Source organism: Galleria mellonella, unplaced genomic scaffold, assembly GCF_026898425.1.
Source record: "Galleria mellonella isolate WM207_F2 unplaced genomic scaffold, CSIRO_AGI_GalMel_v1 utg588, whole genome shotgun sequence".
NCBI classification, from domain to species: domain Eukaryota; kingdom Metazoa; phylum Arthropoda; class Insecta; order Lepidoptera; family Pyralidae; genus Galleria; species Galleria mellonella.
Window position 1 is genome coordinate 200986 of NW_026442124.1, and position 17824 is coordinate 218809.

The 17824-nt window shown below is 30.1% G+C and overlaps 1 protein-coding gene across 1 annotated transcript; it reads right to left on the minus strand.

Moving 5' to 3' along the window:
* Positions 1-9811: 9811 nt before the first annotated feature.
* LOC113516964 (F-box/SPRY domain-containing protein 1) lies at positions 9812-17029 on the minus strand. The gene is made up of 4 exons (XM_026901473.3): positions 16542-17029; positions 15209-15482; positions 12892-12982; positions 9812-12484 (listed from the first exon to the last, which is right to left on the minus strand). The coding sequence occupies exons 1-4, from the start codon at positions 16883-16885 to the stop codon at positions 12390-12392; spliced, it is 804 nt and encodes a 267-aa protein (XP_026757274.1). The 5' UTR covers positions 16886-17029; the 3' UTR covers positions 9812-12389.
* Between the last annotated feature and the right edge of the window lie 795 nt (positions 17030-17824).

Here is a 17824-nt window from a genome sequence, read left to right on the forward strand (position 1 = left end):
GTTACATTTTCTCCTTCCTTAAAATTTGTTTCACCCTTCCTTATAAATCTATCATGAATTTTTTTAGTTATAGATTGTTTCACAGTTAACAATTTATGAATATTTTTCTCTATTTTAGGTTCTAACATGCTTTCTGTAATAGGTACACAAGTTCTCAACTGTCTACTCTGTAATATTTGAGATGGTGATACTTCTAAACTAGATAAAGGTGTACAGTTATAACTTAATAGAAAATCTCTATAATCTACATTATCCTCCCTCGCTTTCTTTAATAGATTTTTAGCAATATTTACTGCCTTTTCTGACATGCCGTTACTTCTAGGATAGTGAGGGCTACTGGTAGTGATACAAATATCTTTAGATTTATAATACTGAATACATTCATAAGATTTAAATGGATTGTTATCTGCTATAATTTCAGTAGGGTAACCAAACCTTGTAAATACTTCCTGAAAAGCATTTATAACAGACTTTGAACTTTTATTTATTATTGGTATAATTTCCAACCAATGTGATAGATAATCCACAACAACAAGGTAGGATTTCCCTCCATACTCCATAATATCAGAACCTACTTTTGAAAATCTTAATTTAGGTATCTTATGCATTAACAATGGTTCATGAGTATTTGCAGATTTAAATTTCTCACAAGTTCTACATTTAGATATAAAGATTTGAATATCCTGAGACAATTTCGGCCAATAAAATAGCTGTCTAGCTTTTTTAATACTTTTACTTATGCCTGGGTGACCAGAATGAACTAAATTTAATACATATAATTGTAAAGATTTAGGAACAATAATTTTGTTAGTATAGAACACTAAACCTGATTCTACATAGATATCCTCTTTAAATTTAAAATATGGTTTACATTCTTTTAACAATTTATTTTCTTCAGGCCATCCTTGATAATAATATTTTATAATTTCAGATAACACTTTATCTTTGCTAGTCTCAGATCTGAACTCAGACTTTCTTTCACTACTCATAGGCAAATGCAATGAAACTGAATGAACCATGTCTAACATTTCATAGTCCTTCTCTGTTGTTTTCATACTACATCTAGATAACATGTCTGCAAAATGAATGTCTTTACCTGGTATATAATTAAGATTTAATCTATAATTTAATAATTTAAGACACAAACGTCTAAGCCTTGGAGATCCTACTTTAGTAATAGGCTTTTTAATAATTGAAATCAATGGTTTGTGATCTGTTTGTACCTGAATATTTTTAGCACCATATATATATTTATGGAATTTTTGTGTACCAAAATAAATAGCTAATAATTCCTTTTCCGTTTGACTATAGTTTAATTCACAATTGTTCATTGTTCTGGATACACAAGCTACTAATCTTAAACAGTTATTGTTATCTTTTTGAAACAAACAACTACCTATTCCATTCTGAGATGCATCACACTGCATTATAATTTCCTTTTTAGAATCAAAAGCACTCAAAGCTGGAGCCTCTGAAACTTTCTTTTTGAGCTCTGAAAAATTTTTATCATGTATTGGTAACCACTGAAATAAAACATCTTTTTTCAATAATTGACATAATGGAGCCATAAGCTCAGCCATTTCTGGTACATATCTTCTAACATAATTGAATGACCCTATAATTCTTCTTAACTCAGCTATATTTCTAGAGCTTCTAGACTTAATAAAGATTTGACTCTATCCTTGTCCATTTCCATACCCTTTTCACTGAATATTTGTCCTATATATTTAATTTCTTTTAACTTATATTGCAACTTGTCTTTATTAAATTTAGCTTTTATTTGTTTTGCACGTTTAATAACTTCCCTAACAGTTTTATCATGAGCTTCCTCAGTTTCTCCCATAACTAGTAAGTCATCGAACCATGTTATTACATTAGGTATATCGCCAAAGTAATTTTGAATTTGATCTTGAAATACATCAGGTGAATTTGAAAGACCATACGGTAAAACTAAGTATCTATACACTCCAAAAGGTGTCGCAAAACAACATTTCCATGATGCACTTTCTGTTAGTGTCACATGATGAAATCCTTCCGATAAATCAAAAACTGAAAAATACTTTTTACCTTTTACTTTACATGCTATCTCATCTACAGTTAATAATACTTGGGGTTTTCTAATTATTTTTTTATTTAACTCACTGGGATCTAAACACAATCTTATATTTCCATTAGGTTTTTCTACTAAAACTAGCCTATTTATACATGCTTCTGAACTTATCTCTTCAACTTTAGTGATAGCTTTCCTCTTAACTAACCTATTCAATTCACACTTCAAAGGATTATATAATTTATTTGGTATCTTAGGTGCCGCATGACAAATTTGCTCATGTGGTAATGTAGGAATATCCACTGGTTTGAAAATTTACATGACCTTCAAAAATTTCCATATTTTCTTGTATAAACTTAAATTTCTCATCATTACAATTTAAATTTACTGTATTAATTCTTTTAACTAAATTCAATGCAATACAACCTGGTAATCCTAGTAACATTGATTTACAGTCAACTACCATGAAATCTTCATAACATTCAATTGCTTTATATTTACAGTGTAAATTTACCATACCCACTGGTTTAATTGTGGAGCCTTGAAAGGCCTCTAAACTTTGGTTACATTTCCTAAGTTCAATATTACTTCCTAGTGACTTATATATATTTAATGGCATTATACTCACATCTGCCCCGGTATCTAATCTACAGTTTACATACCTGTTCTCAATTAAAATGTTCTCTGTCCAGTGTGTCTTTTTATTACCTTTTACTTTGTTTTCGTTATACTGCAACAATACAATTTAGAATTAGAGTCACTGTCAGAATTACAATCTACATTTTGTACCTTTTTCTTCACATTACAACTAACTGCAAAGTGATTCTTTAATCCACATTTATGACATCTCTGCCCAAAGGCTGGACACTCCCTCGGACCGTGGTTTCTCTTACAGCGCCTACAATTAAATTTTTCTATATATTTTGTTTTATTTTCTTGATATGCATGCTGCCTTCCTTTATTTTTCTGTTTCCCATTATATACTTCTTTATTTCCTTGATATACTTCCTTTTCCTTCTGTTTTAAACTATTTCTTTTCTTCACTATATCTATTTCTATATTTGGATTCATCTCTTTTGCCTGCTTTTTACTAATTTCACTTGTACGACAAAAGTTGGTTGCCTTCTCAAGTGTTAAATTGTCTATTCTTAGTAGAGATTCCAGACTTGTCGTATATGCCTTGCACTATTTTATCTCTTAATATCCTCTAATGATTCTTGTCCTTCTACATTTTTATACGAACAATTAGCAAGCAGCTGTTTTAAATCTGTGAGAAAATTATGAAAACTTTCGCCTTCTTTTTGTTTCCTTTCATTAAATTTATATCTTTCAAATACTTGATTTGCTCTTGGACTTACATAAAAATAGCTCTTATAACATTTGCATAGACTTGCGATTCTGTTTCCGTAATCGGCAATGTATGTAGCAATCTTGCAGATTCGATTCCCATCATATTACGCAAAAGTGATAATTTTACTTTGTCCTGCGAGTCATCTTTTCCAATGCTCACTAAATAATCCTCGAATGCCTGTATCCATACCTTCCACTCTGAGCATTAGGCGATCTTATGTCGAAATTTGGAGGCAATTTAACCGATCCTTCCATGATGGCGTCTGCTTGGCTGAAAAACTTCTTTACGATATTTAATACTTGATACAATATCGTTTACACTTTGAATACGATAATTGCAACTTCAACCATGACTACTACTTCGAATACCGCTACGACTGCGCCATGTTATATTTAAATAAAACTTAATTAATTGCAAACATATTTATTAACATCAAGAGAATGAACAAAGGTGAGAAAGCAACCGGAAGATCCGCTAGTACATACATGTTAACTAATGTCATCTGTCAATTAAGATGCGTTCCTTTATACATATTTAAACTAGGTACGTTCATCTTACATTACTACCATCAAGACATTGATGTTATTGCTTGACTAGGTTGTTTTTAAATAATCAGAAATATTCAAAATTGTTCAATTCATCATGATCACAATGTGAAATGTTCTTAATTTAATCCCTTATGGTAGGTATGTAATTACGGAACTTTTACTAGCTTACTGTACTAATTTACCATCTATTTCTTCCAGTAACTGGTAATCACCTATTTCGGGCTTATTAGTAGTCTAGCGACTCTATTACTTTGTTTTCAGACCGATTTAACTTTTTTTAGATCGATTTTCTTGTTCGTGATTAATTAATAAGTGAGGATGAGGTTGATTCATAACCAGTATGAAACAACCTCATCCTCACTTAACCAATAGCGCAGTCGTGAATACCATTCAATTTTCATCGTTAAAAAAATCCATAGGTATCTTCTTTATTTTTAGTGGTTACTATTCAGTGACTATGATAAAATAACGACCTTTGCACTTCTGTTAACATATCTACATACATATATCCACGCTCTATTGTTTATTCATTAGGTATTTATCGTAAGAATAATGAATAACTTAAGAAGACAATCCACTGTAGGTATACAAATGCAAATGCTGACAAAATACGCGCTTTTTTTAATGGATGTCAGTACAATGGTAATTCCGCTTGCGTTATTGGTTACCATTAGCGAGGCAACAGTGTTAGATGATAGATGAATATAAAGTACTGACGGTTCTAATCCTTTTATTTAACTACTGATACTAATCAATCAAATAATACGGACCAATTGTTCAGAGAAATTGATCGAAATGATACTCCTAGCCACTTTCTTTCGTCGCGTCGAAATTGTTCCTCATGCGCTACAATTAAAATGGTTGCGTACAGTGCGATTTAAGAAAAGTTTTCTCTAGCGAACGCCCTGGCTATGAGCTTTCTGTCCAGTTTTCTTTAGAGACTACAGTATGGGGATCCTCAAGAAAGGTGTATTAAGATTTCTTTAGGGTCGGCAACGCTCATGTTACACCTCTAGTGTTGCGGACGTCCATGCGGCTGCAGTGACCATTTACCATCAGATGGACTTGCTTACAGTATGCTTGTTTGCCATCCACATGGTATACAAAAAAACTATCATCTCTCACTGGTGTATTTCATTATCAGATATTAATAAAAAAGAGTCAGGTCACTTGGCCCACCGTATTGAATTCATTAGGAACTAATTACTATGGTTCCCAGACTGATTGCGTAAAGGTCAACCTAACAGAATATATTGCCAATACAAATATTTAGTTACCAGTCATTCAAATTCATTACTTTCAAAAGCTTTTTTAAGTCGTTATTTTTGTAATTTTACTGTAGTTTATTGTACTGGAAAGTTATCTGTCGATCGATTTCTAAATTATATTCGATCTAATAATCGAATAATATTTATAACATTGTTTGAATATTGTAAATGATGTAATTAGGGCAGAAATATGTATAAATTCAAGAAATAAAAGTGGCCGTATACCTACCTATCTACTTGTAAAAATCATCCCTGTAGATAATTGAAAACTTTATTCGGACTTAAGTATCGATCTGTGTAATTTACACATTGATCGGATCTCAATCGATAACAAATAGCCACTGTATTTAATTGTATTTAGTTACATAGGTAAGTACAATTAAAACCATTATTTTACATTATAACAAATACAGTAAGAACTTGTTTTTGTAGTGAAAAAAAAAAACATTTCGTCAATTAAAGTAGTCTTATTAAATGTTTTTATATAGAAATTCACTATTAGGTAATTATAACTGTACGTATGATTTATATATAAAAATGAATATTTATGTAAATTAATGAAAGGCATGGTAGTAACCATAATAATTGCATTTCTAATAAAAGTAATTGTACAGCCACATTGTTTAGTGCCTGCTATTATATTTTTGTTACTTATTCGTTAAACAAATTGACATGTTTCTTTTTAACTGAAACAACGATCAATAAAATTTAAAAAAAATGGCTAGAATATAATGGTTTTTACATTATGCATTATTATTTTTGTGTCTATATTTCATATTAAATTACTAATTTCGTTAAAAACATGCCAAATTTGTTTACCAAATAAGATAAATACCTATTTTATAAACACTATAATTAATATCTACCTAATTATTTTACTTGCTTGGAAGAATATTTTAATAGACAAAGTTTCTTTCGATGCAGTAAGAAAAAAGGACTACATTTTTTTTTATGAAAATTAACAAATGCACCGTGTGTTAATAATTATTGAATTAATTTATTTGTAATTACGAATTCTTATTACATATTTTATAACAAAATAATTTCCATAATGTCGCTTTAAACCAAAACAGCAAGGAAGTGTGGCCATTGTGACTTCGCCTTTATATTGGGACCTGCTGTGACCTGGCCTAACTTAATTAATATTTATACCGCTTACATGAAGTAAATAGAACAACTAAAAATGTATTATTATATTAACGCATAGTCATTTGACCGCATATCGGAGATTCGACAAGTTGCAAGGTTTAATCATAAAAAGTTTCGCGCCACACGCGGCACAACTTGTAATTACGTATATTTCGTTTTGCAAAAGCAGTTTTTTTGCTCCACGAATAAAAACGTCAACTTCGATTGTAAACAAATTTAAAATAGGACTAACACTATGGTCAAATAAGAATTGTCTATTGGCCACCTAAGGACCTATGGTGAGCTTTCATATATACGCAACGACATGTCTGAGTACATATGCGTTTTATTAGGGGCCGGACCCCACCTTGGAAATAAATGTGTTAATGTTTTTGAATAATCGGTAATCGCTTAAATTTACTGTCCACTCTGATACTGGATAGCAGTTTTATCTCTATTATTCTTATTATTCGTATTTATACTTGTCCTATGCTTAGACTATCAGATTTAACGACTAACCTACTGTTGGACGTACTGTTGACTATAAAATATCTGCATAATTAATTGTATAATAGATTATTTGACATTACCGATAATTTGAAAGAACAATCTAATCACCTAGCTGGGTACGTACCTAAATGTCATTTCATGTATATAGGTGAACCCAATATTGTTGGCATCTTTTCAAGGGAGTGTTCTATCAGTGAAACTAAAATATTTTCTATAACTAGCAAAGTGCTATCTGACCGAAGTAGTGTCCCTATATGCAGTTTTGTCAAATTATCTCGCAGTTTTGAACTAAAATTCAAATACTCTAAATTTTTCATTGCTTTTTAAAACAAGTGTTATATAATAAACCTGCGTAATACTCTATTTATTGTATGAATTTACGTATACGGATTTCATATGCAATGTTAAAATTGAAAAATATTTTATGTGTAAAAATATTTCAGTTTGTATTATCTTTGCAGGTGTTTTATTTTATGTGAAAATAGAATACCATCTATAGCTATAATTATTATATTGTACTTTCAAAGGATTCCTACAGCCCTGATTGGGCATAACTTATTCGTATTTTACTAGGCCTGGATCGTAAACAGGTCTTACTGGAGTGTAATTATATATTAACGGTATATTACATAAATAATTTTTGTGTTTTATGAGTCGTTCCACTTATACAAATACAGGCTGCCTATATGAGTACACTATATAGGCGTCAATAATATTTAAATAAAGTACTGCATGTAAAAGTATCACATGGGTAGATTTTAAAATAAATTCATCATTTTGAATTTCTTTAGATACTTCATAATACAATATAATGTCTTACTGTTTGTGTACACGATTAAAAGAATTATTGGACAAATAAGAAGTTATTGCTTACTTAATAAATATTGACATACTATTTCCTAGTTACCTATCTACCTAGGTATATGAAATAAGTGATTTGTTATCTTGTTTGAAAAACAAACGTTTTGACCTATCTACTGTTTGTATATTCACTAATATAATTATGTAAATATACTTAGATTATCTTATAATACTTATTCACAAAAAATCGACGTAGTTTGATCTAATAATCTGTTGATTTTAATCCATACTCCTATACGGCGCCATTTCACGGTCCACTGCTCCGGATAGTATTCGTAATACGTACATTTGCACACGTGCCACAAAGTGTACATACTTTTCAAAAACAAGCCACTTTCAAATGTTCTTGCCTGCCACTAGCATTGTAAATGATAGAATATTTTAGATAAACTATCAGGAGGGACACACACGTTAGCGGTCATATTATAAGAAAGTCTATGTTAAAATCCTAATTATTTTTAATTATCTATTCTCTATTCACCAAATATAAGATCACTTGTGAAAAGTCGTGTGCTTAGTTTGATCTATGTAATTCATAAATATGTTATAATGCATCTACTAAGCCCGATAGTAAGCACTATCAGAGACCATACTTTTTACTAACCAATATGATAGAAAGCAACTGGGGCTAATATGTATTTATTCAGAAAAGTGTCATAAGTTTATTTTCTGGCAGGGTCATGTTTATTTAATATGTTGGAAATCATAATATGTGATGTCGACCTTGCCAGATTACACCTCTATAGGTTTTATGTGTATAAAGTACAAGACTGTTACCGAACATACGTGATCATATTTGGAAACCTTAAATATTAGTCGCTGCAAGACATGGGTTTAAATCCTCCATCCAGGAACCAGCAGCTGTAGGAACTTTACATTTTCCAAATTAATATTTGAAGCTTCTCATGCAGAAAACAGCTATATATTAGGGCAAGTAAATATAATTAACACAAGTAAATAGTAACGGATGATTCTGTATTACACGTGCGCTTAGTAAGTACCTATAGCCTGTATGTATGTACACAGTAATACTGAGCCGTGTCCATAGTAAATATTCATTAGTAAACGAACATAATATGTAGAGCCAAATCACCTAGTAATCGGATATTTATATAAAATATGAGCATCATATTGTAATATTTTTGCGATTAAAAAAATATTCCAAATATGCGGAATATAATTCCACATGTTTACCGCGGAGTCAGTGCTGTCGTCATTTGCACTACCGCTTTATTTAATTTAAATTTATTTTTAAATGTTAATAATATAACAACATTGATTTTTAAAATAATTGTACGCTTACAGAGAATAATACCATAATAATATTCATTTATATACCTATAACTTGACTCGTTATGAAAATTAAATCTGTAAAGAAATAGCCTTGAATATTGTCTTAAATTACTGAAATAAAAAATAAATAACTAAATGTGTTTTATTATATTTTGCTTTGCCTTTTTGCTCTAAAACAGCCTTCTATTTTGAAACCTTATATTGTATGTTTGGTATGTCTATGGTTGAAACAGTGTTTGATATAACATTATTTAATTAAAGGCCTGTAGAATTGTTTTATATTGAAATAAGAATAAGTAGAGGTTCCTTATTTTACCAGTCTCAGACCACTAATTATCTAACTTTCTAGTTTTTTAGGTTTCTGCAGACGTATTTAAAATTATTTTCAATAGCGCGTGTAGCTTCATATAGTTTTTATTATACAACTTAGAATGGCAAACAAACTGACGGTCCACTTCATGGAAAGTGGTAATCGTCGCCTATGGACATGAACAGCATCATGGACACTATAAAATACTCTGCGATACTAATGGTAGTTTTCATGCTTTGTTATTCCTGATGACCAAGGTTTATGAGTTAATAGTTAGACTAGCTGTATCTCGGGTAAGTCAATAAGTACATAAAATATCCTGTGTGCTAAGTTAGGATGTAATCTAACCGTATTTCATACAAATCCGTTATGTAGTTTTTGTATGAAAGAGTAATAAACATCCATCCATAAATTCCTCCAAACTTTCGCATTTATAATAGGATTATTGAAACGGGCCTTACCACGTTCTACAACAATGGAAAAAATGCGCAATTAAAATTCGCAGTGTCTATGTATTTTTATTAATAAAAGAACTCCTTATTCAGAATTCAATGTTGAAACCAGTGAAATAAAATTTTTATAAAACTGTCTAGAGAATATTTTTAGATATACTAAATAAAACAGATAAACTAAATGCTGCTCAATAGCAAATACAAATGCCATAATTTACTTATTATAATTTTATTTTTTATGCCTACTCTCGATATGAGAAGCCGAAATTTATAGGTACAAGCAATTATTTATGAAACAATTTACCCCAAATGTCACAATGAAAGAAAGAAAATATAATTTTGGATGTTTTTAGATCCAATCTGTGCAAATGCTAATCATCATGTCAAATTTAACGTTTTACAAATTACACCGTATATCATTTTAATTCTTTGATTCATTTTAATACGATGACTAATATTTTTTTAGCTACACAGATATTTAGAACCTCAGCATAAATTATATTTGCTTGTATAATAAAAATTACAAGTATATCGTATAGCATTTGCAAAAATATTCCTCACTTATTCTAAAACATAATACTTAGACAACTTAATATTTCTGTAATATAGTAACAATTAGGTAGTGCTTAATTCTTGCGTAAGTGCATAACGTAACGATACCACCCGACAGGACAAAATTAAACTGTAAATTTAGTAAAAATCTTCATTTTATTGCGGGTACAAGTAGTTTCGTAAAAATAACAAATTCTACACAAAATTATATATAATACAACTGACCCCGATTGGTATCTAAATAATAGTAAATTGTGTCAATTTTTTATTCTAAATTAGGTTCATCGGAAACTAATTTATTTTACATATTTCAGTTTCTAAAGAAAATTTAAGCCCATAACTAAAGATGGTGTCCCACAAAAAAAACAGACTTCAATTGTAACAAAACTAATTATTTTAAGAACTATTGAATCGATTTTGATAAAAAAATTCTATGGGACCAATCCATAAGTATATCTATTCCGATAAAAAAAGTTATTATTTACAAAATGTCAAGATTGTATATTCTGAAAGATTTAGTGCAACAGGGAATTTCCTATCGAAGCAATAAATAGCTTTTGTAATACGAAACTAGAGTTTATTACTGTTACGTATGCTTGTTATTATAATTGAATAATAAAATTACATTAGACCCATGAATCTGTTTTTGTTATCTATTATATCATTAAACAAACGGTTTAAATAACGTCAGAAGAGGCCACATCCACATGATTAACAGTAGCAAGTGTTAGAACTTATGTACTTAGAATAATGTAAATATATTTACAAACAGGAATAAGCTATAAAAATATCATCAACAAAACAAAAGATTAATAAATATTACAATTAACCTAACACTACGTGTAGATTGACGAGCTATCTCTGGTATTTTAACAATGCAAGATACATTAGTATATACCAGGTGCATAGGCACTTTTTTATATCTTCAGGTGTAAAACGTATGTAGTGTTACTTGTAAAAATTTTTATCTTATAACTTTTATCTGCAAATAACTCTTAATTTTCATTAAAGCATAATTACAACACAAAATTAGCATCTATTATAGCTCTGTTATACTTTACGAAAAGATAGTAAAATTTGCCATCTAAGAGAATTTTTCCTGGTGTAACTGCAAGTAAGCAGAAGACGTCTAACAAGTACTGATGGTATCGGAATGTAATATTATTCAATACATTAATTGATTGTGGATTTCTCCATATTTTGGAAGGTATATCACATGATTAGTATTAGGCCAAAGCACTGAACATATTTAGATGAAAATTAACAGAAAGTTGACATGAAGTTCATCAATAATACAAAAGTAACGGATAAGGGTGTAAATCTACTAGTAATCGAGATGTCGATATACTTTCTTCTTACCTCAGAGGAATGTGAGATTATGTAAATTTTATATAACAACTAGCTGTTTCCCACGACTTTGCCCGTGTAAAGTATATAAAGTATCCTGTGTTTTAAGTTCGGATATAACCTACCCGTGTACAAATTTCATATAAATCCGTTCAACCATTTTAGTGTGATAAAATAATAAACATACAAACATCTTCACAAATTTCCACATTTATAATATTAATAGGATTATAATCTTTTTATCAGATTAATCACAGTGAAATAAAAATAAAGTTTCAAAAGAAATATTTTAAAATGGGTATGTATAAGAACTTACTGTGACAATAATAAAAATAATTTTAATTATATAACATGTAAGAAATGTTTTCCTATGTATAGATAACATACCTAAAGTTTATGTTATAAACAAAAATACATTAAAACCATTGTAATAATAGTGTATATATAAGATTTTAAAATAATAATAAAAATAATAAGTACCTAGATACAATTAAACCACAGCCAACAAAAAATTTAGCTGATCAGTCTGATTATGTCATTTGTTCTTAACAATTAACCATCACTAAGCAGTTAAACTTCTTTTATAATATACTTTATCTCCATAGTACACAAAAGTGCTATTACAAAAGAAATTAAAAGCTTTAGAATAAATAACATTATCTATCAGTATCACTGAGTTTTGGACTAGAAATTGACATTTTTCTAGACACCATTTACTATCAGCCATCCACTGGTGGGCCCAGATAAACCATAGATACTTCAGTATTTCCATATACAGCAGACACCGTAGGATATAATTTCTTATTTGGAAGGCCTGAAATAATTATAAAATAGTATGTATAGTATTGTAATATTATTTTATCTAGTAATATGAGTAAAATTGTAACTAGACGATGTCTGTATATGGGAGATGTTTAATAAAAAATTAATATGCGAAATTTTAAATAGATGCCAAAACAATAATTTTTAGAAAATTTGTCCATCTGTCTATATGTTTGTGCACGCCAAACTACTCGTACGCGTTATATTTTGTATAACGGGGAAAGACGATTGATTTTTTGTTTATTATGATTTAGCTCAAAAACTACTCAACTAATTTTATCGAAAGCTACAACTCCTCTGAATAACATAGGCTATTTTATATTTTCTGTAAGAAACCCATTCGAGCAAAGGGTTATTAGTTTTATTATAATAAGTATAAATAATTTTATCATTTGTTACCTTTGAATGCAACTCCTAAAAATTCATAATTTCTTTCAAATGATAAGGTGTTATCTTCACAATCCAATATCACCCTAATTCGCTCACCGACCTGCAAATTATAGGTATAATGGTATTAAATGAGGTGAAAGTTTAGCTACGTACAATGTTTAAAAACAATGTGTGTAACAATATGCACAATAACAATAAGCCGATATCAATAAATACACTATAGAAAAGGAGCATCCAAAACAATAATGGGTAAAAATTAATCAACTACTTTTTTAAGGAGAAAAAGCCTTCCTTCTCCATAAGAAATATTGTTTATTAAATTTTGTGACAGTTGATTAAACTATAAAGGCATCATGAGGTAACAAACACACTGTGCTAATATTATAATTATAGCACAGTGAAAGGATCTTTATCATAGAAATGTTGTCATGCCACTTTCATTGCAGGGTTGTAACATATATTTTAACAGACATCAAAAGGAAATTCTGAATTTTAGTATTTCTGTTTTCACGTTTTCGATATGAATGTTTTTTCTAAAAAAAATTGTCTTTCAAATTTAAAAAATTGTCATTTTTTGAATTTTTATAAAGTTTTGAATGCAAATATTTTATTTAGGCGATATAGATTATTGACTTTTTGATATTGTATATTATAAAAATTAATGATTAATTTAAATTCAAGATGAAAAAAAAAATTAAACCAAACTATACCATACTTGCCCAAACATGATCAAATTTGGCCAAACTTAAATACATTAAATTAAACTATACTAAACTCGATTTAAGTGACCAAACTAGGAAACTTTGGTCAAGATGAACCTTACTTGGCTAGACTTGGCCAAATAGCCAAACTAGACAGTCAAAGTTTAAAATAATTTGTTTCAGATTACTTAAAATTTTTATCTTTATATCAAACAAAATATATATAGAGACTACACACACTTATTCAGCTCTATTCAGCATTTGTACACAGAAAACAACGATTTTGTATGGAGATGTGTACGAATTGAATGGATGATTCAGTTTTCCACGTCTATCTTGCTTTCGCGGCAATCCAGTATAAAATGAAGATAAATGTGTATTTATCATGCGGATGCTATAGAGAACGTTCAGCGCTGTTCCGTCGCATTCACCGTCGAACGCGGCGAAACAGCTCTTTACAGGGATGTTTCGCGACTCCTTGTCGACAAGTTGCGACCGTTGTTTCTGCATTGATTTGATTTATTATTGCGTAATCGTTATGCACACAAGGATTAAAGAGTGCAGAACGTATTTTATAATAAGTATAATTATTTTATTTTTACGAAATGCAGCCGTACGCAGTAGACAAACGTTTCAGCGAAGATAACATGCTATGACGGCTTTTCTCATTCTTACGACGCCGTACGCGGCTGATAGAAGCAGAGCTGTATAAGCGTGACCAACATCGTTCAGCGAAACGCGAATGGAGCTGAATAAGTGTGAGTAGTCCCATATACACTAATAGTTTTTAATTACCATAAAAAAATTTTGTACACTCGATACCGATACAATATATGCAAGAAAAAAATAAACACATAAATATATGTGTTTGTAACTTTGTGTTTTTGACAAATAATAAATTTCAGTGCAATATTGAAACAGTGAATAATAGACGCTTTTGATGAAATTAAACAACAAAGAACGATATTATTGTCTTTAAAAATCAATTTAATAAAACGTGCGCGTGAGTGTATCGACAACGGAAGCGGACATTTCAAACAATCATTGAAATATCTGTAGACTGTAAGTAGACACTCTCCTAGTCGGTTGTACTTAATTCTAATCTTAATCACTGTAAATAGCTGATTAAAACTTTTCAAATACGCCCTAATTATTTTCTTTGATTTCTATTCCATGTATTAATAAAATAATTCTGCAGGTCCTAAGCCCAGTTAAGTATGAAGGGAAAGTTTGAATGCTAAAATAAAGTATTTTAGTTTATTTTACACAAGTATTTTTTTCTTACTTCTTTTTTATGTAGTCTTATGTAGTAGTTTTATGTCTATTTACCGCGTAGGCATAGGTACTAGGTACGTAAGTAGTACAAGATGCATTCGCGCCTTGCAGCCGGATAGTAACATTACCCGCTTTCATAGCGTAGATTCATAGTAAATTGTGTTATGTAGCCATACATTTATCAGGACTTTCGCTACAAAACAACATTAAATATCTTGGTTATATTTGAAAATACAAAATATTCAATTACACATATTCATTAGTGTACCTTTCCCGCATGTGCCACTAAATCTTTTTATGTAATTTAAAACTCCTGGTGTATATATAAATAACAAATAATAAATCCTTACTTGGTATTTAGGGCAGTTATTTAGAAGTGGATAGTGCCCTTGTGTATCCCCATTATGTAATAAGTGGTTATCAACTAAATTCCATCCCCAACTTTGTTCATCTGAGCCAAGTAATCCAACATATCCTTGACATTGGAGAGGAGCATCTTTTGTTGATATGCCAACTACAGCCACTGTGCCTAAAGGCCCTTCCCATATTACTTCCCAAGCATGGCGGCCATGATAAAATCCAATTTTTCCTCTACAAGCATCAGTACTTTGTGCTACAGGATTTCTGCAATACACAATGTTTTTTTAAATAGGATAATTTTTTTTTGAGTTAAATCAAACTTGTATAACCTTGAACTCTGGAAGATAATGGCATGATCAAATTATTCAGAATCAGCAGAATAACTATAGTCAGGATGACCACTTCTAATATTATTTATTTTCTATAAACAAAAAACTTCATATTGTTCTAAAAAATAGAACAATATGAAGATAATATAAAGCCTCTTTTATGTTTGAAAATTGACAGATAAGCAGAGATTGGGGTCAACTCTGAGGTTAATTTCTCTAACCTTATTTTTAAACATAAAATTTCAATTTGAGTCACAACAAAATGTTTATTCCAATTTCAGTTATATTTCTAATAAATATAAGGTATGATGGTTTATAAAATAGTAAATTTGCAACACTATCAAACATCCATTGAAAGATAGGTTTAGAGAAATATTACCTCAGAATTAACTTCATTGCTATAATTTGGATATCTGTAAATAAACTAGTGTGTAGTGGAAAAATAAACTAGTGTCATATATTAATGTGATCACTTTTTAATTTTATTCCTAACATTCAGTATTAAAATAGTGCCAATACATCATTATAATATTTTTAATCCTAATAAATTTCATGTGACAGTTTCATAGTTTGTTTGTTACCTCTTAATGCTTTAACTAGTTAACTGATCACTATGTAATTAGATATACAGGTACTATATAAATAGAGAATATAAGCTACTTTTTATTCCCGATAAAGGCTTATAATATTAAAATATAAAAGTAAGGTTGTTTGTTATGCCTTAGTGTCTTAATGAATCACTGAAATTGGGAATATAGATATATACCAAATTTCAGTGATTGATTAAGGTGCTAAGATGGATATGTGAGATGGAGAAGGGCATGGAGTACTTTTAAACGTGGTCAGTGTACATACAGCCATGGGGACAAAATCGTGTGTAAAAGCCAGTAAATTCATAAAGTGATAAACTGATTTAACTGTTATAAAATGCTATACATCCATACTTTACTAAAATTTACTGCAATTATTATATTGTTACTATAGCAATTTAAACCTGTGTAACGTGAATCCGTTTGGCTTAACATATATATTTCTTGAGCAATCATGTGGATTCCAAGCGTGAAAAAATGCTCTCAGTTTAGACTTGTAAGTAGTTATTGTTGAAAGTAAATCAGATTTCAGTACTTCTTCAGCTAATCTTTTAATGCAATGTAATCTCCACACATCATTATTTTCGTCACTAAGAATTCTATACCAGCTCTTGCACACCAAAGAACAATTTAAAAGATCTCTCAGATTGAGATATGAAAAAATATTTTCGAGAATATGGTCAGGAACAAGTTCTGCAATCGCGTAGTCATCGTATAACGCTAGTTCATTGAAAGTCCTCATATCCATTTTATTTATATTATTAGTTTATATATTAATTTACTACAATAGAAAAGGAGACATATTTTAAGAACCACATTTAGAAAACATGAAATCTATTGAAAACAAAACAGGTACTTAGTTCTGACGGATTTGAAGTAAAAGTACAGACTAATTCAGAAACAGAGAGACTAGAAAAAAAGGTAGTCTTGAGACTACTTTTTTTTTGTACTACACTAATGCTAGCTAGCTGGGGGAAGGGATTGTTAGTAATGAGGAGGTTAGTTCCCATTGCTATTAATGTATCCTATCAGGTCGACCTACACGCGGTTCCCCCTGGAAACTATCTGGACTAATTTATTGTTAATTCGTCACGATGGGCTAACTGACCTGTAGGAGGGTAGGGGAGGCGGCGTAGGAAGGGTTACCATTTTCACCTATTAAAAAAACCGTTTCAAGCTACCTGAATACATAAGTATTCGATAATTATAGAAGTACTCGAGTAGGCACTTAAGATTCAAATAATTTAATCTTAAGTATTCAAGTACTCTTATACAAAATTAATTTCAGTATGTAATTCGTGGTACACATTTCAGTACTCGTCTATTTATAGTAAGATTCATTTTCGTGATTATAATTGTTTAAATTTCCTTAATTATTAAATGAAATATTACAATGTAAATAGTACATTATGTTAATTTTATTAAAAGTAAGTCATTGGCGTATTTAAGATAATTTTCCGGATTGGAGAAAAAAATTTGGTTCTTTAAAAAGACACCTATATGTATTAACAGGCATGCGTTTTCAAAACTTCGCTTGAATCTTGACCGTAGCACCTAATAGTTCATCCCACCGTCCTACTACCTAGTATAGTATTATATTATCTGTGCTGCTACTTAAATACGCGTGATAGACGTTTTTTTTTTGCTAGTTGGCTCACAGCGCAGCAGACCTTAGAAAATTTGGGTA